Source organism: Tachypleus tridentatus, chromosome 13 (genome assembly GCF_004210375.1).
Source record: "Tachypleus tridentatus isolate NWPU-2018 chromosome 13, ASM421037v1, whole genome shotgun sequence".
In the NCBI taxonomy this organism is placed as follows: domain Eukaryota; kingdom Metazoa; phylum Arthropoda; class Merostomata; order Xiphosura; family Limulidae; genus Tachypleus; species Tachypleus tridentatus.
In genome coordinates, this window is record NC_134837.1 from 256,078,332 (window position 1) to 256,104,358 (window position 26,027).

General features: G+C 36.4%; 1 protein-coding gene across 1 annotated transcript in view; it reads right to left on the reverse strand.

Annotated features, from left to right (window-relative positions):
• The window catches only part of LOC143239232 (sonic hedgehog protein-like), a 90,866-nt gene that overhangs the window by 8,054 nt on the left and 56,785 nt on the right, over nt 1–26,027 (reverse strand). Inside the window, exon 2 of the mRNA XM_076480139.1 lies at nt 7,305–7,566. Coding sequence (XP_076336254.1) covers nt 7,305–7,566 — 262 coding nt within the window. The remainder of the gene's footprint in view (nt 1–7,304; nt 7,567–26,027) is intronic.

Consider the following 26,027-nt stretch of genomic DNA (forward strand, 5'->3'; position numbering starts at 1 on the left):
TGCACAGTGAGTTGTATTAAATACATAATCAGATGTACACAGTGAGTAATATTAAATACATAATCAGATGTACGCAGTGAGTGGTATGAAATACATAATCAGATATACACAGTGGGTGGTATTAAATACATAAGCAGATGTGCACAGTGAGTTGTATTAAATACATAATCAGATGTACACAGTGGGTGGTATGAAATACATAATCAGATGTACACAGTAGTGGTATTGAATACATAATCAGATGTACACAGTGAGTGGTATTAAATACATAATCAGATGTACGCAGTGAGTGGTATGAAATACATAATCAGATGGACACAGTGAGTGGTATGAAATACATAATCAGATGTACACAGTGAGTGGTATTAAATACACAATCAGATGTACACAGTGAGTGGTATTAAATACATAAGCAGATGTGCACAGTGAGTGGTATTAAATACATAATCAGATGTACACAGTGAGTGGTATTAAATACATAATCAGATGTACACAGTGAGTAATATTAAATACATAATCAGATGTACGCAGTGAGTGGTATGAAATACATAATCAGATATACACAGTGGGTGGTATTAAATACATAAGCAGATGTGCACAGTGAGTGGTATTAAATACATAATCAGATGTACACAGTGAGTGGTATTAAATACATAATCAGATGTACACAGTGAGTAATATTAAATACATAATCAGATGTACACAGTGAGTAATATTAAATACATAATCAGATGTACCCAGTGAGTGGTATTAAATACATAATCAGATGTACGCAGTGAGTGGTATGAAATACATAATCAGATATACACAGTGGGTGGTATTAAATACATAATCAAATGTACACAGTGAGTGGTATTAAATACATAATCAGATGTGCACAGTGAGTGGTATTAAATACACAATCAGATGTACACAGGGAGTGGTATTAAATACATAATCAGATGTACACAGTGAGTGGTATTAAATAAACAATCAGATGTCCACAGTGAGTGGTATTAAATACACAATCAGATGTCCACAGTAAGTGGTATGAAATACATAATCAGATGTACGCAGTGAGTGGTATGAAATACATAATCAGATATACACAGTGGGTGGTATTAAATACATAATCAGATATACACAGTGGGTGGTATTAAATACATAATCAGATATACACAGTGGGTGGTGTTAAATACATAATCAGATGTACACAGGGAGTGGTATTAAATACATAATCAGATGTACACAGCGAGTGGTATTAAATACATAAGTAGATGTACACAGGGAGTGGTGTTAAATACATAATCAGATGTACACAGTGAGTGGTATTGAATACATAATCAGATGTACACAGTGAGTGGTATTAAATACACAATCAGATGTACACAGTGGGTGGTATTAAATACATAATCAGATGTGCACAATGAGTGGTATTAAATGCATAATCAGATGTACACAGTGAGTGGTATTGAATACATAATCAGATGTACACAGTGAGTGGTATTAAATACATAATCAGATGTACGCAGTGAGTGGTATGAAATACATAATCAGATGTACACAGTGGGTGGTATGAAATACATAATCAGATGTACACAGTGAGTGTTATTAAATACATAATCAGATGTACACAGTGAGTGGTATTAAATACATAATCAGATGTACACAGTGAGTGGTATTGAATACATAATCAGATGTACACAGTGAGTGGTATTAAATACATAATCAGATGTAAACAGTGAGTAATATTAAATACATAATCAGATGTGCACAGTAAGTCGTATTAAATACACAATCAGATGTACACAGGGAGTGGTATTAAATACATAATCAGATGTACACAGTGAGTGGTATTAAATACACAATCAGATGTACACAGTGGGTGGTATTAAATACATAATCAGATGTACACAGTGAGTGGTATGAAATACATAATCAGATGGACACAGTGAGTGGTATGAAATACATAATCAGATGGACACAGTGAGTGGTATGAAATACATAATCAGATGTACACAGTGAGTGGTATTAAATACACAATCAGATGTACACAGTGAGTGGTATTAAATACATAAGCAGATTGCACAGTGAGTGGTATTAAATACATAATCAGATGTACACAGTGAGTGGTATTAAATACATAATCAGATGTACACAGTGAGTAATATTAAATACATAATCAGATGTACACAGTAAGTGGTATTAAATACATAATCAGATGTACGCAGTGAGTGGTATGAAATACATAATCAGATATACACAGTGGGTGGTATTAAATACATAATCAAATGTACACAGTGAGTGGTATTAAATACATAATCAGATGTGCACAGTGAGTTGTATTAAATACATAATCAGATGTACACAGTGAGTAATATTAAATACATAATCAGATGTACGCAGTGAGTGGTATGAAATACATAATCAGATATACACAGTGGGTGGTATTAAATACATAAGCAGATGTGCACAGTGAGTTGTATTAAATACATAATCAGATGTACACAGTGGGTGGTATGAAATACATAATCAGATGTACACAGTGAGTGGTATTGAATACATAATCAGATGTACACAGTGAGTGGTATTAAATACATAATCAGATGTACGCAGTGAGTGGTATGAAATACATAATCAGATGGACACAGTGAGTGGTATGAAATACATAATCAGATGTACACAGTGAGTGGTATTAAATACACAATCAGATGTACACAGTGAGTGGTATTAAATACATAAGCAGATGTGCACAGTGAGTGGTATTAAATACATAATCAGATGTACACAGTGAGTGGTATTAAATACATAATCAGATGTACACAGTGAGTAATATTAAATACATAATCAGATGTACGCAGTGAGTGGTATGAAATACATAATCAGATATACACAGTGGGTGGTATTAAATACATAAGCAGATGTGCACAGTGAGTGGTATTAAATACATAATCAGATGTACACAGTGAGTGGTATTAAATACATAATCAGATGTACACAGTGAGTAATATTAAATACATAATCAGATGTACACAGTGAGTAATATTAAATACATAATCAGATGTACCCAGTGAGTGGTATTAAATACATAATCAGATGTGCACAGTGAGTGGTATTAAATACATAATCAGATGTACACAGTGAGTGGTATTAAATACATAATCAGATGTACACAGTGAGTAATATTAAATACATAATCAGATGTACACAGTAAGTGGTATTAAATACATAATCAGATGTACGCACTGAGTGGTATGAAATACATAATCAGATATACACAGTGGGTGGTATTAAATACATAATCAAATGTACACAGTGAGTGGTATTAAATACATAATCAGATCTGCACAGTGAGTTGTATTAAATACATAATCAGATGTACACAGTGAGTAATATTAAATACATAATCAGATGTACGCAGTGAGTGGTATGAAATACATAATCAGATATACACAGTGGGTGGTATTAAATACATAAGCAGATGTGCACAGTGAGTTGTATTAAATACATAATCAGATGTACACAGTGGGTGGTATGAAATACATAATCAGATGTACACAGTAGTGGTATTGAATACATAATCAGATGTACACAGTGAGTGGTATTAAATACATAATCAGATGTACGCAGTGAGTGGTATGAAATACATAATCAGATGTACACAGTGAGTAGTATTAAATACACAATCAGATGTACACAGTGAGTGGTATTAAATACATAAGCAGATGTGCACAGTGAGTGGTATTAAATACATAATCAGATGTACACAGTGAGTGGTATTAAATACATAATCAGATGTACACAGTGAGTAATATTAAATACATAATCAGATGTACACAGTGAGTAATATTAAATACATAATCAGATGTACCCAGTGAGTGGTATTAAATACATAATCAGATGTACGCAGTGAGTGGTATGAAATACATAATCAGATATACACAGTGGGTGGTATTAAATACATAATCAAATGTACACAGTGAGTGGTATTAAATACATAATCAGATGTGCACAGTGAGTGGTATTAAATACACAATCAGATGTACACAGGGAGTGGTATTAAATACATAATCAGATGTACACAGTGAGTGGTATTAAATAAACAATCAGATGTCCACAGTGAGTGGTATTAAATACACAATCAGATGTCCACAGTAAGTGGTATGAAATACATAATCAGATGTACACAGTGAGTGGTATTAAATACATAATCATATTCCACAGTGAGTTGTATTAAATAAGTCATCAGAGGTAATTAAACAGTTGTATTAAATAATTAATCAGTCGTACATAAACAGCTGTATTAAATAAGTAATCAGACGTAAATAAACAGCTGTATTAAATTATCAATTTATCTTTAATCGCTGAAAAAATATATAATTAACTTGAAAGGAACATTATCCAGTTAGTTTGATTTTTTTGTCATTTGTTAGCGATATTCGAGGTCTGTTCAAAAATACGCAGCCTGTTTGAATTGCGCGGCTCCAGTTGGTTCCAGGGGAATCCGCTTGGTGTCGCTAGGTTTGCACAAATCAGCTGATTACGACGCCATTTTTCGATTGTAGATATCTTCATTTGTGTATTAGCTACGCGGTTTTAAGTGAAGTGCGATTTTTTCGTTTGGCGGATTTCAGAATGAATGACCTGAAGGAGCAACAACTTGCTGTGAAATTTTATGTTAAACTTGGAAAATCTGCGACTGAAACTTTTGCTATGCTTAACACGGCTTGCGGTGATGTTGCTATGAAGCGTACGGCATGTTTCAAGTGGCATGAACGTTTTAAGGATGGTCGACAGTCCATTGAAGATGATGAGCGTCCTGGACGTCCTTCCACGTCAACTGACGACCCACACGTCGACAAAATCAACACCCTGGTGCGAGCAAATCGACGTCTGACTGTCAGGGAGCTTGCTGAAGAGTGTGGGATATCAGTTGGATCTTGTTAGGAGATTTTGACCGAAAAATTGAAGATGCACCGCGTTGCTGCGAAATTTGTGCCTCAGAACTCGTGAGTTTTTGGCCAAACACTCGATCACTGTTCTTCCCCACCCCCCCTACTCACCTGACCTTGCTCCTTGCGATTTTTTCTTGTTCCCCAAACTCAAAAGACCCTTGAAAGGAAGAAGATTTGAGAAGATTCCCGAGATTAAGGCAAATGCGACGAAGGAGCTGGAGGACATTACAAAAGAGGCGTACTAGGACTGTTTCAACAAGTGGAAACGCCGTTGGGATAAGTGTGTGCGTTGGGGAGGAGAGTACTTTGAAGGGGTCCCAGACCTGTAACTTCTAAATAAAGTACATTTTGTTTTATGACGTCAGTCCGCGTATTTTTTGAACAGTCCTCGTATACTCTTCAAAACAAGAAACACAAAAGGAATATTTTTGTTATTTTAAAGAGAAATATATGTAATAACGTTACAAGCTCAGAGTGTGTGATGTTACACGTGTTAAGGCACTGATTGTCAGACCAAAATGACAATAAAAGTTGTGCACTTTGAAAACGGAGAAAAATATCGGATTTTTCGCCAAAACGCATGCGTGTCCAATAAATTTGTTTGAGAGATCTGCATGTTCTGCAAGTGCAACATGTGCAAAATCCCTATAAAAGTGACGGGTTCTCGGTTTCCATAGCTCAGTGTTAAGCCACCGACACGCAATACAGTTACGCCAAAACTGACTGAAGCTCAACGCAACAACGCCATTGGTCACTTGGAAGCAGGCGAATCTCGATCAGATGTTACTAAAGCTGTGAATGTCCACCCAAGCACCATCACAAGGCTATGGAATCGTCACCAACATCATGGTTCAACTCGTGACCGTCCACGATCTGGCAGACCTCGTGTGATCACGCCCGCACAAGATCGCAACATCTGGCTACGTCACCTTCGAGATAGGACCACCACTGCGACGTCTACTGCCTCAACCATACCAGGGCTGCGTAGAATTTCCGATCAGGCCGTACGCAACCGTCTACGAGATGCAGGAATCCGACCTCGACGTCCAGTCAGAGGCGTCATCCTCACCCAACAACATCGTCAAGCACGGCTGCAGTGTACTCTGGCACATCGGGTATGGCCTCATCGACGATGGAGGCATGTTTGGTTCAGCGATGAATCACGTTTTATGCTTCGTAGGCAGGATGAAAGGACCCGTGTTTACCGTCGCCAAAGTGAACGTTTTGCAGCAAACTGTGTGCAGGATGTTGACAGATTTTGTGGTGGCAGCGTCATGATGTGGGCTGCCATCGCCTACAATGCCAGAACAGACCTTTTGCACATTCGAGGGAATCTTACAGCTCAACGATACGTCGACGATATTCTTAGGCCCAATGTTCAACCCATCATGGTGAACGTCAACGACGTTTTTCAACATGACAACGCCCGTCTTCACACAGCCCGACTCACCACTGTCTTCTTGAGACACCACAACATCAACGTTCTTCCCTGGCCCTCCAGATCACCAGATTTAAACCCCATCGAACATCTTTGGGACGAGTTGGACCGACGTCTGCTACGGTGACAACCTCAACCGCAGACTCTACCTCAGCTTGCAGCAGCTTTGCAGACTGAGTGGACAGCCATTCCACAGGATGTGATTCGTCATCTCATCGCTTTCATGGGCAGGAGATGCCAAGCAGTTATTGATGCTCACGGGGGGCATACTCGTTATTGACGTTGAGTGACGTTAAACTTCAGCTAGTGAGCGTGGACTTCGCCTTTGCAGACTTTGGATGTTCAGCAGTGAATGTGCAAAGTTTCACACATGTCATACAGAACTACCCGGAATAAACTTGTTAACAATTTGTCTCAAATTTTGCCTTTTGCGTTTCTTTTTTTGAAGAGTATATTATTACTGGAACATGCCCGGCAGTTTGTCACGTCATTGGCACGAAACCTGCTACTAAACTACTATCCTAAATCTAAGCAAGAAACTTGATACTGTGAAGGAAGATTTTGTATTCAAACACAAAATCTGTTTTGTTTTTGTGTATGATATTTTAGAAAGCTGCCCTTCAGTAGCACTAGCAGTTAATTTTTAATATTAAAAAATGCAGTGCCACTTTAAATACCTCTACATTTCAGAAACGTAACTTTGAACCTAGAGTATGAAATCAGTACTAAAGATTCTGGTTATTTATCCATCAAGGTAGTTAAGACAGCTACTGAGCCTTGTTAACTAAGACTGATAACAGAGAGAGAAGGCATTTATTTTGTCCATTAACAGAGTGTAGTAGGCTTAACCGTAGCTGAGTCTCGAGTTTGAATCTGGCCCAGGCCTCAGTTTTCATTCTTTCATGTTAATTCGTAATAGTTTTTACTCTCACCTGACTTCACGGAGCAGTGAATGTGGGAGCGTGACTCATAGTAGACCCAGTCGAAGCCTGCTTCAACCGCCAGCCGAGCCAACATGCCGTACTTTGATCTGTCGCGATCACTGGTCGTGATGTCCACTGCTCGTCCTTCGTAGTGGAGAGATCCGACCGCATGATTATGCTCTTCGTCCCAACCCTCTGTAACTCGCAATTTGACCCCAGGCCACTGGTTCATTACCAACACGGTCAAGATGTCAAGTTTCTCTTTGCATCGCTGAAAAGTATAAGGAAGATATATATAGCAATTTTAATTCTATAAACGATAGTGCGTGTAAAATAAAAGTACAAAGTTGTTCTTCATAGTTGTACAGGACATAAGTAAATTTAGAAAGTACTCACTGTGTATGAAAAATTGATTGATCTGAAATTCATTGGTACTAAGACATAAATTTACAAATTCATTAAAACATTTGCAGTAGGCTTAAAGAACTCGATGTGATTTTTCACAAAATTATGCTTGGTACATAAATCTGTTGGCTCCAATGTTTGACCTCTCCATTGCACAGCTTCAAAATACGATGTTTTAAAAACGCACGAGATGTTTCTAGTGAAGTTTTCAAATCACGTCTGCAACTCGAGTCTTTTCATCTTAGTGAATCCATTGATGGTTATGTAACTACAAAATATAATACACTAAACCGGCGTCAGGAAACAGTTCAAACTGACAGCTTCGCCAGTTAATCGAGGCCTACTTTCTTGAGGGAAGCATCTGTGGTTTGGTTTGCTTGGAATTTCGCGCAAAGCTACACGAGGGCTATCTGTGCTAGCCGTCCCTAATTTTGCAGTGTAAGACTAGAGGGAAGGCAGCTAGTCATCGCTACCCACCGCCAACTCTTGGGCTACTCTTTTACCAACGAATAGTGGGATTGACCATATTATTATATCGCCCCCACGGCTGAAAGGGCGAGCATGTTTGGTGCGAAGGGGATTTGAACCCGCGACCCTCGGATAATGAGTCGAGCGCCCTAACCACCTGGGTTGGATGGTAATGATTAACTACCTTTCCTCTAGTCTTTCACTGCTAAATTATGGATAGCTAGAGCTGTACCAGAGTGTAGCTTTGCGCAAAATTCAAAGCAAACAACACCGATACATACTTAGTCCCGTACTTTTATCTCTAGGCCACGTTTTAACTACTATTAAGACACATTGAGTCATTACACTGTGTAAAAATTTTTACTTTTTCTTGTTCCTGGCCAGAAAGTGTTATTTCCCAATTACTTATGCCTAAAGTAAATGGAAAAGGCCTGTTTTTCTCTTCAAACTTTGCTTTCGTGACCTCGGAGCATATAACGAACACATGATGTGAGACTATATTTGGGGGCTTATACGTGAAAGTGATTTACATTACAGTCGCAAATCTCGAAAAACTACTCACTTATAAATATTTTTGTGTAACTTTAGTATAAATACATGTAAATCTTGATTCATATGTTGTTTTATTCAGACCATATGTAAATGAAAATGTGCAAATTTGCCAGTTTTTACATAGAAAATAGGTGAATTTCTAAATTTCATTATCCAAGTCACAAAAGCAAAGTTTGAAGGGAAAAATGACCATTTTCTGTACTTTTACAACATAAGCAATTAAGAAATAACACATACTATCCAGGAACAAAAATTTGTGTTACTAGCATTACCTGCAAGGTGTTAAGGAATATTTATGATAAAAAATGCATATTTTTGTAAATGCGCAATAAGGTTACACAATCTTCGAATAAAGCGGTTTATTTTAAACTCACGAGCCACTGATTTATTTGAAAAAACAATTTTCGGAATAAAGAAAATGAAATTAATTGTAAAGATTTATACATATCAACTTAAATATTACATTACTCAATCATCCAGGTACAAAGTTTATTGGTCAACACCGTTAGTAAGATAATAAATAGTCATGTCAGAACGGTCATTAGAATGGACTGTTATGGTGGTCATAACCTCTCGTGCAAATTTGTGTTTCATATACTGGTATGTTACTTTTAGTATAATAAATGTGATCCCTTACCAAGGTATTACCACTTGATCTTTAACAAGTAAAAAGCACTTAGGAACATTGGCAGTCAGTCTTTGGTAACGAAGCACAACAACAATGATTTTATTGTAATTCTAACCGCATCAGGTGTAAGAATTTATGTAAACAATAATTTTCTCACAATGTAAATTGAACCACTCGAATTCCTTTGTGCAGTTCATTATACTATGTGGTTTATATACATAAAGAATTCCGTCTCACAGTGCACTATTTAAGGTTGTGTACGTAAGTACAAGAATTCCGTCTCACAGTGCAGAATTTAATGTTGTGTACGTAAGTACAAGAATTCCGTCTTACAGTGCAGAATTTAATGTTGTGTACGTAAGTACAGAATTCCGTCTTACAGTGCAGAATTTAATGTTGTGTACGTAAGTACAGAATTCCGTCTTACAGTGCACTACTTAATGTTGTGTACGTAAGTACAAGAATTCCGTCTTACAGTGCAGAATTTAATGTTGTGTACGTAAGTACAGAATTCCGTCTTACAGTGCACTATTTAATGTTGTGTACGTTAGTACAGAATTCCGTCTTACAGTGAACTATTTAATGTTGTTTACGTAAGTAAAAGAATTCCGTCTTACAGTGCAGAATTTAATGTTGTGTACGTAAGTACAAGAATTCCGTCTCACAGTGCAGAATTTAATGCTGTGTACGTAAGTACAAGAATTCCGTCTTACAGTGCACTATTTAATGTTGTGTACGTAAGTACAAGAATTCCGTCTTACAGTGCACTATTTAATGTTGTGTACGTAAGTACAAGAATTCCGTCTTACAGTGCACTATTTAATGTTGTGTACGTAAGTACAAGAATTCCGTCTTACAGTGCACTATTTAATGTTGTGTACGTAAGTACAAGAATTCCGTCTTACAGTGCACTATTTAATGTTGTGTACGTAAGTACAAGAATTCCGTCTTACAGTGCACTATTTAATGTTGTGTACGTAAGTGCAAGAATTCCGTCTTACAGTGCACTATTTAATGTTGTGTACGTAAGTGCAAGAATTCCGTCTTACAGTGCACTATTTAATGTTGTGTACGTAAGTACAAGAATTCCGTCTTACAGTGCACTATTTAATGTTGTTTACGTAAGTACAGAATTCCGTCTTACAGTGCACTATTTAATGTTGTGTACGTAAGTACAGAATTCCGTCTTACAGTGCACTATTTAATGTTGTGTACGTAAGTACAGAATTCCGTCTTACAGTGCACTATTTAATGTTGTGTACGTAAGTACAGAATTCCGTCTTACAGTGAACTATTCTGTGTAGTTTATGTAAATACACGGATTTTTATCTTATAATATACTATTCTATATAACTTACGAGATATCTTAACATATATTTTAATGAGCAAGAGTTATGTATTTTGACAAAATGGAATAATTTAACTGTGTGTAAGAAACCAAACCCTACAAAACGGCTTCCTTAGTTTCAGTTTCCGTCTTTAATGAAATACAAACAGTTTTATAACCAGTCTTTCTGTGTGTAGTTAAGCACAAAACTAAACATTCTAATGAGCAACAGATTTCAGCCCTTGTCTTATATAGACGAAGAACTATTGGACGGAGGAAAAACAATAGGACTAGAGAAGGATACAGATTGTGAACTTAGAGAGGTTATAATTATAGGTGATTCCTTGACGCGACATTCGGATAGAATAATCTGTGGAGAAAATAATTAGATCTTGTAACCCTGGAGTACAGATGTGTGACATGACTGACAGAGCAGGAGAAATAACGAAAGGGGTGACTTGTTTGTTTGTTTGTTTTTGAATTTCGCACAAAGCTACTCGAGGGCTATCTGTGCTAGCCGTCCCTAATTTAGCAGTGTAAGACTAGAGGGAAGGCAGCTAGTCATCACCACCCACCGCCAACTCTTGGGCTACTCTTTTACCAACGAATAGTGGGATTGACCGTCACATTATAACGCCCCCACGGCTGGGAAGGCGAGCATGTTTGGCGCGACGCGGGCGCGAACCCGCGACCCTCGGATTACGAGTCGCACGCCTTACGCGCTAGGCCATGCCAGGCCGAAAGGGGTGACAGTAATGTAGTTTCTATTGTGTTCATGGGACTAACGATATAAGGAAGAGTAGGCCCGGCACCAGCCAGGTGGTTAAGGCATCGTCCCATAATCCGAGGTTCGCGGGTTCGAATCCGCGTCGCACCAAACATGCTCGCCCCTTTCAGCCGTGGGGGCGTTATAACGTGACGGTCAATCCTACTATTCGTTAGTGAAAGAGTAGCCCAAGAGTTGGCGGTGGGTGGTGATGACTAGCTGTCTTCCCTCTAGTCTTACGCTGCTAAATTAGGGACGGCTAGCACAGATAGCCCTCGTGTAGCTTTGTGCGAAATTCCAAAACAAAACAAACCATTGTAACACTTTCAACGCTGAAACAATGAGCATGTTCGACTCTAGGTTTCTATTCCGCAATCCGTAGGTGATTAGTCTGGCATAGAAATAGGTTGCATACAATGTAATCAAAATGAACTGTAGGTAATTCAAAATTTCCAGTTTAAAATGTTATATACATAATAAAAACAACCTGCAAAAACATACATCCCACATTATTGAAAAGATATACGCCATCTTGCAAGAAAAAAACACGTTTCCTAAGATACATATATTAAAAGAGATTATTCATAGATCAGTATTATTTTAACTTATTCTTTAACATGGGGACATGTTTTCAATAAGTTCCAATAAAATATTTAAAATGATGTGTTTTTCTTAAATTTATAATATGTCGAATTAATAACTGACATTATTATTAGTTCTTAACTACTGTTATCTTTGTATATCCATAGAATGGTAACCAAACGAGAGACAATTTGAACAATTAGAGATTATAACAATCAGTAACTAATTACTAATTAGGTTTAAGTGATTCCTGTGCTTCTGAAAACGAAGATTGTTGTCACAATCTCAGATTAAAGAGTGCTAGTGATGGATGTATGGTTATTGATATATACCAGAGAGTGCTGATGATGGACGTGTAGTTACTGTAAAGTACTTTGACAGAGAAAGTGCTGATGATGGATGTATAGTTATTGTTATGTGCTTTGACAGAAAGTGCTGGTGATGGATGTATAGTTATTGTTATATAATTTGACAGCGAGAATGATAGTGATGGATGTATTGTTATTCTTATGTAGTTTGCAGAGAGAGTGCTGGTGATGGATTTATAATTACTGTATGCACTTTGACAGAAATAGTGCTTTGATGAATGTGTAGTAACTTCTATGCATTTTATGAGAGAGAGTGCTCGTGACGGATATATATAGTAAGTGCTATAAATGTGGAAAAAGATAGTGCTCCTGGTTGATGTACAGTCACTGCTTCTTCAAGTTAAAGTTTTTAGAAAACTTTCTTACATCGTATAATCAAAAATAAATCAGGAATCACCCTTCTTAGAGGCAAAAGAAAATATTTTAACCATTCTTTTTAAGTTAAACAACATATACCTGTTGCACTGTGGATAGTATAAATCTAACGTAAACATTACTCAATATACAATAACCAATCGAATACAATGTCTTATAAAAATGTCCAATAGCACCACCTAATTCTCAGTTTAATTCATTCATTGCAAAAGAATGATAGTTAAAAACTTTTGAAATAAAGATGTTGAAAGATCTTTCAAAGTATCTGACATTGTGTTAGTTATTAAACATTGTGTGTTTGTTTTGTTTTTGAATTTCGCGCAAAGCTTCACGAGGGCTATCTGCGCGAGCCGTCCCTACTTTAGCAGTGTAAAACTAGACTAAAGGCAGCTAGTCAACACCACCCACCACCAACTCTTGAGTTATTTTTTTACCAACGAATAGTGGGATTGACCGTACCATTATAACGCTCTCACACCTGAAACGACGAACATGTTTAGTGCGATGGGGATTCGAACACGCAACCCTCGGATTACGAGTCGAGTGCTTTAACCACCTGGCCATGCTGAACCGACTAAAGATTGTGATAACACTATTAAACTTCTGAATTTTGATATAAAGATGATAAATAAATTATTATAAAGGTCTTACTTATCATTTAAAAATTCAATTATATTCTCTTTCTTTTATGTAGAGTTTTATATATGAAAGTTGTTACATAAAGCTCACTAGAGGGCTGTGACTTTCTAAAATAAACTATAAATCTCCCATTCCCTCTTCGTCGGTTCATGATAATACTTCTTAAAGTCAGTGTTTGGATACTAGACACAATACTAAAACCTACAAACACAGTACTAAACACGATACTAGACACAATACTAAAACCTACAAACACAGTACTAAACACGATACTAGACACAATACTAAAACCTACGAACACAGTACTAAACACGATACTTGACACAATACTAAAACCTACGAACACAGAACTAAACATAATACTAGACACAATACTAAAACCTACAAACACAGTACTAAACACGATACTAGACACAATACTAAAACCTACAAATACAGTACTAAACACGATACTAGACACAATACTAAAACCTACAAATACAGTACTAAACACGATACTAGACACAATACTAAAACCTCCAAACACAGTACTAAACACGATACTAGACACAATACTAAAACCTCCAAACACAGTACCAAACACGATACCAGACACAATACTAAAACCTCCAAACACAGTACCAAACACGATACTAGACACAATACTAAAACCTACAAACACAGTACCAAACACGATACTAGACACAATACTAAAACCTACAAACACAGTACTAAACACGATACTAGACACAATACTAAAACCTACAAACACAGTACTAAACACAATACTAGACACAATACTAAAACATACAAATACAGTACTAAACACGATACTAGAGACAATACTAAAACCTACAAACACAGTACTAAACACGATAGTAGACACAATACTAAAACCTACAAACACAGTAATAAACACGACACTAGACACAATACTATAATCTACAAACACAGTACTAAACATGATACTAAACCTGATACTAGACACAATACTAAAACCTACAAACACAGTACTAAACACGATACTAGACACAACACTAAAACCTACAAACACAGTACTAAACACGATACTAGACACAATACTATAATCTACAAACACAGTACTGAACATGATACTAAACCTGATACTAGACACAATACTAAAACCTACAAACACAGTACTAAACACGATACTAGACACAACACTAAAACCTACAAACACAGTACTAAACACGATACTAGACACAATACTAAAACCTACAAACACAGTACTAAACACGATAGTAGACACAATACTAAAACCTACAAACACAGTACTAAACATGATACTAGACACAATACTAAAACCTACAAACACAGTACTAAACATGATACTAAAACCTACAAACACAGTACTAAACATGATACTAGACACAACACTAAAACCTACAAACACAGTACTAAACACGATAGTAGACACAATACTAAAACCTACAAACACAGTACTAAACACGATAGTAGACACAATACTAAAACCTACAAACACAGTACTAAACATGATACTAGACACAATATTAAAACCTACAAACACAGTACTAAACATGATACTAAAACCTACAAACACAGTACTAAACATGATACTAGACACAACACTAAAACCTACAAACACAGTACTAAACACGATACTAGACACAATACTAAAACCTACAAACACAGTACTAAACACGATAGTAGACACAATACTAAAACCTCCAAACACAGTACTAAACACGATACTAGACACAATACTAAAACCTCCAAACACAGTACTAAACACGATACTAGACACAATACTAAAATCTACAAACACAGTACTAAACATGATACTAAACCTGATACTAGACACAATACTAAAACCTACAAACACAGTACTAAAGAGTTGGAAATCTAATATAACTGACTGATAATATAATTATAATTAATATATTATATTAATATAATATAATATAAAATAACTGATTATATTTTGTTTCATGTAAAAGGAAAATAAAGATTTATTATCACATCTCACACCCAGTAGATTGGCTTCAGTGTTTCGTTATTTCGTGTTAATAAAATTTCATTTTCAAGTTAAAATTGACAAAATCATGTCACAAGAGTAATAGAATTTTTATACTTTAAAAGCCACAGTTTTCTGTTTCATGGAAAACATCATAAGCCTTATAACGATTCGAGATGTCATTGATTTTATATAATTTCGGCACATCGTTGTTTTCTATATAGTTCTTGCAAACAATGATTTTTGTTTTCTGTATGAACGGAATGTAACAGCATTCACCGCTGTAAACAATGATTTGTTTCATGTAAAAACGGAACGTAACAACATTCACCGCTGTAACTAATAATTTTTATATCCTGTGGAAATGGAATGTAATTACATTCACCTCTGTTTACAATATTTTTTTTCATATGGAAACGGAACGTAATAGCATTCACTGCTGTAAACAATGATTTTTATTTTCTATATAAACGGGATGTAACAACACTCATTACAGTAAACAATGATTTTTATTTTCTATATAAACGGGATGTAACAACACTCATTGCAGTAAACAATGATTTTTATTTTCTATATAAACGGGATGTAACAACACTCACTGCAGTAAACAATGATTTTTATTTTCTATATAAACGGGATGTAACAACACTCACTGCGGTAAACAATGATTTTTGTATCCTGTGGAAATGGAACGTAATAACATTCATCAAACTTTTATTTAAAGAAAGTGAACGAAACCAATAGACCAAGATTTTATGTTCAATAAAAGGGGAATGGATTATTTTGTTTTTGTAGACATTTTATCAGAATTAAAGAAAAGTCGAAATAAGGTACTATTTAGAACTTAGAAGATAGTAGAACAATCAACCACAGGATAAGAAGTTAAAAATAAACTAGGTTTATTTAGTATGAAACAAAGTCTAAAGATGTATTCAAATCTCCAAATACCTTTCCTTCTTTGCGCGGGTATTGTACATATGACCAAGCTTTTTTACTCAAACAATGTTAAAGCCTGCCTTTCGATCGATATATTCACAATCTGGTTACATTCACGTCACTGGAAACATTAAACCTACTTGCTGTAGCTCTCACCTACGGTCGAAATGTTTGCTTTAAAAGGCCACAATAGGCCGGGCATGGGAGATTGTTAGGGTGCTTGACACGCAATCTGAGGGTCGAGGGTTCGAATCTCCTTTATATCAAAATGCTCACCCTTTTCAGCCGTGGAGATGTTATAAAGTGAAGGTAAATCACACTATTAATTAGTATAAGAGTAGCCCAAGAGTTGGCGGAGGCTGGTGACGACTAGCTGCCTTTCCTCTAGTTTTTCATTACTAAATTATGGGCGACTAGCGTAAGTAGTCCTCGTGTAGCTTTGCGCGAAACTCGAAAGCAAACAAACAAAAATCAGAATAACAGGTGTGAGTGTCACACCAGGAAAGCCAATTTGTGAATAAAAAATGAGTGTCACTTCGTGACAGCCAACTTATGAACAACAGGAATGGCCGACATATTATGACAGCCAATTTGTAAATAACAGAAATGACTGACACATCATGACAGCAAATTTGTGACGATTTCAGTGCAACTCAGAGAGACACTCGAGCGAATAATTCATGTATTTAATGTTTTATATTGTATCATGGTTATAAAATCTGTTCTTTCTGGACCGCCAACTAACGGTAAAATAACACATTTGTCGTTTAAATTCTTTACTGCTAAGTTACTGCTAGTAACTGCCGATAGAGGGCAAGCTTGACTGCGTGTTTCCGCTGTATAATTTATGTTAATACAAATCTAAATACTCTGTACTCAGGGTGTTGTTCACGAACTGTAAATCATTTATCGTTCATTTTCGAATTGTCGCGTATGATCAGCCATACGAGGAATCGTCTTTACATGACGGTTCTTAAATCTGAAGGCATAGATAGCATAGTTGCTTTGCGTTATAAAACGCCAAAGCAGAAACCACTGACTCTTGTCTGATCGCGTAGTGGGCTTTTACCGTCGCAATCACAGCCGGTCCTAAAGTGTGAAACGACGCTAGCCATACAGCGTTGGATTCACAGACTGGACGCATTATCCGCTAAGAAGCTACGTTTTGTTCGTCGCTTGCTGCGTACGAATTGTTAAACATAGAAACAAAACCAGATTTTCAAGCTGGAAACCGTTAACATGAAGTACTTTAAATATCTTCATCTGTTTACTACAAATAATTTAGATATCATGATTAAGTAATATATATATGTATATTATGATTAAGTAATATATATATGTATATCATGACTAAGTAATATATATATGTATATCATGACTAAGTAATATATATATATGTATATCATGATTAAGTAATATATATGTATATCATGATTAAGTAATAAATATATGTATATCATGATTAAGTAATAAATATATGTATATCATGACTAAGTAATATATATGTATATCATGATTAAGTAATATATATGTATATCATGATTAAGTAATATATATATGTATATCATGACTAAGTAATATATATGTATATCATGATTAAGTAATATATATGTATATCATGATTAAGTAATATATATATGTATTATTCAACCGTTTTACTCACCACTTTATCAACAGGTGTGGCCCGGCATGGCCAAGCGTGTTAAGGCACTCGACTCGTAATCTGCGGGACGCAAGTTCGCATCCCCGTCGCGCCAAACTTGCTCGCCCTCCCAGCCGTGGGGGCGTTATGATGTGACAGTCAACCCGTCACATTTATTCGTTTGTAAAAGAGTAGCCCAAGAGTTGGCGGTGGGTGGTGATGACTAGCTGCCTTCCCACTACTAAATCAGGGACGGCTAGCGCAGATAGCCCTCCAGTAGCTTTGTGCGAAATTCAAAAACAAGAAACAAACAATCAATAAGTATGGAATTTCCTTACTTTTCTTATGTTTATGAGGAAGATTTCTAAAGTTCGAGCTTGACATGGTCACATGGTTGAGGCACTCGACTCATAATTTGAAGGTCGCGGGTTCGAATCCCCGTCCCATCAAACATGCTCGCTCTTTCAGCCATGGGAACGTTATAATGTTACGGTCAATCCCACTATTCGTTGGTAAAAGAGTAGCCTAATATCCGGCTGTGGGTGGTGATGAATAGCTGCTGCCTTCCGTTAGTGTTACACTGCTAAATCAGGGACGGCGAGCGCACATAGCCCTCGAGTAGCTTTGCAAGAAATACGGAAAACAAACAAACTTCAAAAGTTACAGTATATGAAATGGTTTAGACAGATACGATAAATATTAATATATTGTGAGTTTGAAGAGAGTCAACCTGGAGTCTATCAAAACAACACGTGGAGATGGACAAATATAGAAAACTAAGTCATTCTTCACAGCTCTTAGTTTTTTCGTGTATTATAGCATATGAGATCCTATTATATGAATACCCACATTATATGCATTAGATATATAAATCATAATGCAAGTATTTCTTAAAAGTACCGACACGGTGTCAATTAGAGGTGTCCTAAATTCATTACTTATTTAAATCTACATACAATGTGTTTCCTCTAACAGAAAGCTTACGTATCAGAAGTTAACTGTGTAAGCTGCGCTTAACACTTTGGATTGTTGGGAGTAAACTGTATGAGCTACGCTTAACGCTTTGGATTGTTGGGAGTTAACTGTATGAGCTACGCTTAACGCTTTGGATTGTTGGGAGTTAACTGTATGAGCTACGCTAAACGCTTTGGATTGTTGGGAGTTAACTGTGTAAGCTACGCTTAACGCTTTGGATTGTTGGGAGTTAACTGTATAAGCTGCGCTTAACACTTTGGATTGTTGGGAGTTAACTGTATAAGCTGCGCTTAACACTTTGGATTGTTGGGAGTTAACTGTATAAGCTACGCTTAACGCTTTGGATTGTTGGGAGTTAACTGTATAAGCTGCGCTTAACACTTTGGATTGTTGGGAGTTAACTGTATGAGCTACGCTTAACGCTTTGGATTGTTGGGAGTTAACTGTATGAGCTACGCTTAACACTTTGGATTGTTGGGAGTAAACTGTATGAGCTACGCTTAACACTTTGGATTGTTGGGAGTTAACTGTATAAGCTACGCTTAACACTTTGGATTGTTGGGAGTAAACTGTATGAGCTACGCTTAACACTTTGGATTGTTGGGAGTTAACTGTATGAGCTACGCTTAACACTTTGGATTGTTGGGAGTAAACTGTATAAGCTACGCTTAACACTTTGGATTGTTGGGAGTAAATTGTATAAGCTACGTTTAACACTTTGGATTGTTGGGAGTTAACTGTATGAGCTACGCTTAACACTTTGGATTGTTGGGAGTAAACTGTATAAGCTACGCTTAACACTTTGGATTGTTGGGAGTTAACTGTATAAGCTACGCTTAACACTTTGGATTGTTGGGAGTTAACTGTATAAGCTACGCTTAACACTTTGGATTGTTGGGAGTAAACTGTATAAGCTACGCTTAACACTTTGGATTGTTGGGAGTTAACTGTATAAGCTACGCTTAACACTTTGGATTGTTGGGAGTTAACTGTATAAGCTACGCTTAACACTTTGGATTGTTTAAAATTACGTCATGTAAGTTGAGGATAATTATATTTCCTCATACATCACGTTGAATGATGTTTATTAAACATTACTGTTTATGTAGAAAAAACTAAACATTCTAATATTTTTGTAATAGCTATTCAGGAGTAAGTAGAGAAACTTATTTTCAAACTAATAAACAACAGATTTCATTAAATACGCTTAATACGAAGGACCATAGGTTATGAACTCTATCAGTGGTTATAAGGTTCCGAAAATCTCAGAAAATGCAAAATAAATTAACCTTGATAATTCATCATAATCACAAGTAAACAACCTTGGTTTTCTTTGACCTCATTACATAAACTTTTAAGGACAGAGAAAAGACCATAAGAGTATTCCTGCGCGATCAAAGCCCGAGATAGTGTTTCATAATCATAACACAAAAATAAAAAGCGAATACATTCAGCTAAAGCACACACACACATCTTAACCTATTTCAAAGCTAAGAATTCTGGGTTAACCTTTTATTAACAAATAACACAGCAGCAAACTGACAAATATTTTAACATCCATTCCGTGATTTAACGAGACTGAAACTAAGGGACTGGTTGGGATAGAGATTAGTATTACGGTTCCTGTTATTTAGGTTTGAACTTAAAACGATGTATTTGGATAAATAAAACTCGATAAGTTATCCTAAACAAACACACGTTAACACCAAAATAACTCACTTGTCAGCTGTCACAGTGAAAATCAGGATTTGAGAATAGGTTGGTGTACGTTTCCTTTATACAAAATAGTCATGTTCAGATAGGTACTGTACGTCCTTTCTCATTTCTATCGACGGAATTTGCAAAAACCTCTCAGACAACGACTTTATAGAACAGAGAAACTAGAATTTGTATGTCCCAGATGTGTGACCATTACTGTGTTTTGTGCACTAATTCGGAATATGGAGGGGTTTTACTCTCATGTAGACGGGAAACTAGTGGAAAGTTGGTCACTTCCATTCAGATTTCAGATGTCATGAGAAGCTCATATCTTTATTTAAAAACAAGAACTAGAGAGAGAAACAAAGAGAAAGAATACCGGAAAAACTCTCTGGTTGTTAATACTTACTAAACATGTCTCTGGTTGTTAATACTTACTAAACATGTTGCTGGTTGTTAATACTTACTAAACATGTCTCTGGTTGTTAATACTTACTAAACATGTCTCTGGTTGTTAATACTTACTGAACACGTCTCTGGTTGTTAATACTTACTAAACATGTCTCTGGTTGTTAATACTTACTAAACATGTCCCTGGTTGTTAATATTTATTAAACATGTTAATCCTACAGTGGCTCAATTTATTTTATTAATGCAGACCCAGGGTATTTAATTGGGACAAATTCCGGACTGTTTAAATGTCATAGTGTTAGCCTACATATTGAAACAAACAGTTATTTGTTTGTTTGTTTGTTTTAAATTTCGCGCGGAGCTACATGAGGATTATCTGCGCTGGCCGTCCCAAATTTAGCAGCACAAGACTAAAGGAAAGACATCTCGTCATCACCACTCACCGCCAACTCTTAGGTTACTCTTTTACCAACGAATAGTAGGATTAACCGTTACATTATAACGCTCCGAAGACTGAAAGGGCGAACATGTTTGGTGTGACGGGCCAACAGTTATTTGAAAAGACTTTAACGCCGTTTGTTTTTAAATTGTTTAAAACATTTTATATTTAATCTCATCAAAACGTCTGAGAAACTTAACCAGTTTAAAATAGTTTACCCGTTTAGGAACTAATCACCATGAGAGAAAAACACACAAAAAACACACATTAGGAATGATAATTTTGTTGACGAAACTTGTAGTAGCTTAACTACACACTAGCCACTTCGGCCAGCATTAGACCAAACAGTTAATATCGTAATAATGAGCGAATTATGGAGTTTACAATACAGCCTTTGTCGGCGGATATTTCGTCTCTTCGTCTGTTGAAGACAACACCTGGGCCAGTGTTGACACGGATCGTTATTCCTTTTTACCATTGCAGTGTTCTTGCACGTGCAAGATTCTTTCGCTTCGTCGAAGCAGGTCTGATATCCTTGTTTGTCCAGGTGTGTGTGTGTGTGTGCGCGCGCGCGCAGAAGGAAGAGAGCGTGACATTAAAACCTCTATAAACAAAAGAAACACTCATAACACTTAAAAAGAGAGTTTGTTTTTTTTTTTGTTTTGAATTTTGCGCAAAGCTACTCGAGGGCTATCTGCGCTAGCCGTCCCTAATTTAGCAGTGTAAGACTAGAGGGAAGACTGCTAGTCATCACCACCCACCGCCAACTCTTGGGCTACTCTTTTATCAACGAATAGTGGGATTGACTGTCACAGTATAACACGCCGCACGGCTGAAAGGGCGAGCATGTTTGGTGCGACCGGGATTCGAACCTTAAAAAGAGAGAGAGAGGCAAACCAATACATTCAGTGGTATACTTTAGGAGCTTAGTATTATTTTTATACAGTTTTCATTCAGATAATTTCGTCGAACTCGTTACATAACCAGTTCCAAAAAACTGAAAGTGAAATAAAAAACAGAACGCCACAAAATATTTTACGCTGTCAAAATTAATGACAATACAGCTGAGCAAGAATGTTAACAAATATTTAGCTAAACAAGGCTTTATATCGTATGTCATATTAAATGGTACGATTATTCGTAGGTACACACTCTGGCAATTTTATTATGTTTTAAAAATATGTTTTATTTTGACAGATGTTATTGTTAAAATAAACAGAAAACGAAAATCAAATGTGTTAGAATAGAACTTAACACATCCCTTTGTAATATAAACGTAAAATAGTCATACATAACTAGAAAGGCAAAACTAATAAAAAAACTTTATTTAAACAATCTGTAGAAATAGTCATTTAGTCATTCATAAACTATAAATGATGATTTATCAAAGTCAACATGCTAAAAGCTTACATTTTAAACGAAGGAAAGCCTGTCTTCTAATAATACTCATCTGTTCACTTGCAATAAAATAATGTCTACCTTACAACAACACTCATCGGTTCACTTACAACAAAGGAAGATCTACCTTCTAACAACACTCATCAGTTTACTTACAACAAAGGAAGATCTCCCTTCTTACAACACTCATCAGTTTACTTACAACAAAGGAAGATTTCCCTTCTAACAACACTCATCGGTTCACTTACAACAAAGGAAGATCTATCTTCTAACAACACTCATCAGTTCACTTACAACAAAGGAAGATCTATCTTCTAACAACACTCATCAGTTCACTTACAACAAAGGAAGATCTACCTTCTAACAACACTCATCAGTTTACTTACAACAAAGGAAGATCTCCCTTCTTACAACACTCATCAGTTTACTTACAACAAAGGAAGATTTCCCTTCTAACAACACTCATCAGTTCACTTACAACAAAGGAAGATCTATCTTCTAACAACACTCATCAGTTCACTTACAACAAAGGAAGATCTACCTTCTAACAACTCTCATTGGTTCACTTCCACTAAAGGAAGGTCTACTTTCCAACAACACTCATTGGTTCACTTCCACTGAAGGAAGGTGTACCTTCTAACAATACTCACCAGTTCATTCCTGAACAATCCCAGGTCTACCTTCTAACAACTCTCATTGGTTCACTTCCAATAAAGGAAGGTCTACCTTCCAAAATACTCACCAGTTCACTCCTGAACAATCCCAGGTCTACCTTCTAATAACACTTACCACTTCACCTCAAATGAATATATTTTAAACCATCGTTTAGTTTTAAAGAAAATTATACCGTTATACGGTAGCTTTTCTGCACAGATGTTGTTATTTTTTTAGATCGCAGATTAATACTAAATTAGTATAACACCATTACACTTTTAAACGTTTCACCATATTGGACAGAAATGTAGTCGCCTTAATAAAGTACGAATATTATTCGAATCTACTCAAAATGACTGGTGATATTTGTGTTGTTTATAAATTTAAGTAATAGAGGAAAAGAAACAAAAGATAAACATAAGACAGCGTTTAAATATTTCTCTTGAATAATATATATTAATAACAATAATATATAATACATTAACGATTAAAAGGAAAATAATCAATACATTTAGTCGATGGCTTCATCTGAAGATAGAAAAATGTGTTTATATATTTCTGTTTATATGTCACAACAATCATTATAATACAATTCTCTATAATTCAATTCTTGTTCCTTTTTAGGATCGAAAACATGTAACAGGATTTTTGTTTCTTTGGTAAAAGGTTTTACTGACATTTTCGGCTATTTGCAGCTTTTCAACTGTGTACTTAAGCCTAAAAATACGTTTGTTTATTTGTTTTTTTGAATTTCGCGCAATGCTCCCCGCTAGTACAGCAGTATGTCTCCGGATTTACAACGCTAAAATCAGGGGTTCGATTCCCCTCGGTGGGCTGAGCAGATTTGTGGCTTTGCTATGTGAAAAACACACACATTTCGCGCAAAGCTGCAAGAGGGCCCCGAGTTTTTCCCAGTACAAACTTTAACACATAACTTCGTCATTTCTTGACCGATTTGAGATCTAATTACAATTTTGGACTTAGGAGGCCAAACCTTTTCGATTTATGTATTTGAATACACACAAGGTCTTATAGGGTAGTTTACTCTAATTCTGTCTAGAATAATTTCAGTTTGAGGGTATGCTGGTAGAGATACAGATGAGTAGTAAAATTCAATTGTGTACGCACGCGCCCCACACTTGATATTGCTGGCGTAGAATGAGAAACAAAAGTTTTCTAGATAAATTTAGTTTATAATTGTGTTAGTTCTGATTGTTGGAACTATTTCATTTCGATTATATTTCTCCCCAGAACACTACGTAATGGTATTTGGTACCTTATGATATATTTAAAAACGGCTGGGATGAGTAGAGAAAGCACTAGTAGAGGAGTTAACAGAGAAAGCACTAGTAGAGGAGCTAACAGAGAAAGCACTAGTAGAGGAGCTAACAGAGAAAGCACTAGTAGAGGAGTTAACAGAGAAAGCACTAGTAGAGGAGCTAACAGAGAAAGCACTAGTAGAGGAGCTAACAGAGAAAGCACTAGTAGAGAAGCTAACAGAGAAAGCACTAGTAGAGAAGCTAACAGAGAAAGCACTAGTAGAGGAGCTAACAGAGAAAGCACTAGTAGAGGAGCTAACAGAGAAAGCACTAGTAGAGGAGCTAACAGAGAAAGCACTAGTAGAGGAGCTAACAGAGAAAGCACTAGTAGAGGGTTAACAGAGAAGCACTAGTGGAGAGCTAACAGAGAAAACACTAGTAGAGGAGACTAACAGAGAAAGCACAGTAGTAGAGAAGCTAACAGAGAAAGCTACTAGAGCAAAGCTAACAGAGAAAGCACTAGTGGAGAGCTAACAGAGAAAGCACTAGTGCAGAGGAGCCAACAGAGAAAGCACTAGTAGAGGAGCTAACAGAGAAAAACTAGTGGAGGAGCTAACAGAGAAGCACTAGTTAGAGGGTTAACAGAGAAAGCACTAGTAGAGGAGACTAACAGAGAAACACTAGTGGAGGAGCTAACAGAGAAAGCACTAGTGGAGAGACTAACAGAGAAAACTAACTAGTAGAGGAGCTAACAGAGAAAACACTAGTAGAGGAGCTAACAGAGAAAACTAGTAGAGGAGCCAACAGAGAAAGCACTAGTAGAGGAGACTAACAGAGAGAAAACTAGTAGAGGAGCTAACAGAGAAGCTAACTAGCAGAGGAGTTAACAGAGAGCTAACTAGTAGAGGAGCTAACAGAGAAAGCTAACTAGTAGAGGAGCTAACAGAGAAAAGCACTAGTGCAGAGGAGTTAACAGAGAAAGCACTAGTAGCAGAGGAGCTAACAGAGAAAACACTAGTGGAGAGAGCTAACAGAGAAAGCACCAGAGAGACTTAGCTTCAACAGAAAAGCAACCAGTGGAGGAGTTAACAGAGAAAGCACTAGTAGAGGAGCTAACAGAGAAAGCACTAGTGGAGAAGCTAACAGAGAAAACACTAGCAGAGAAGCTAACAGAGAAAACACTAGTGAGAGGAGCTGACAGAGAAAGCTAACCTAGTGAGGAGACTGACAGAGAA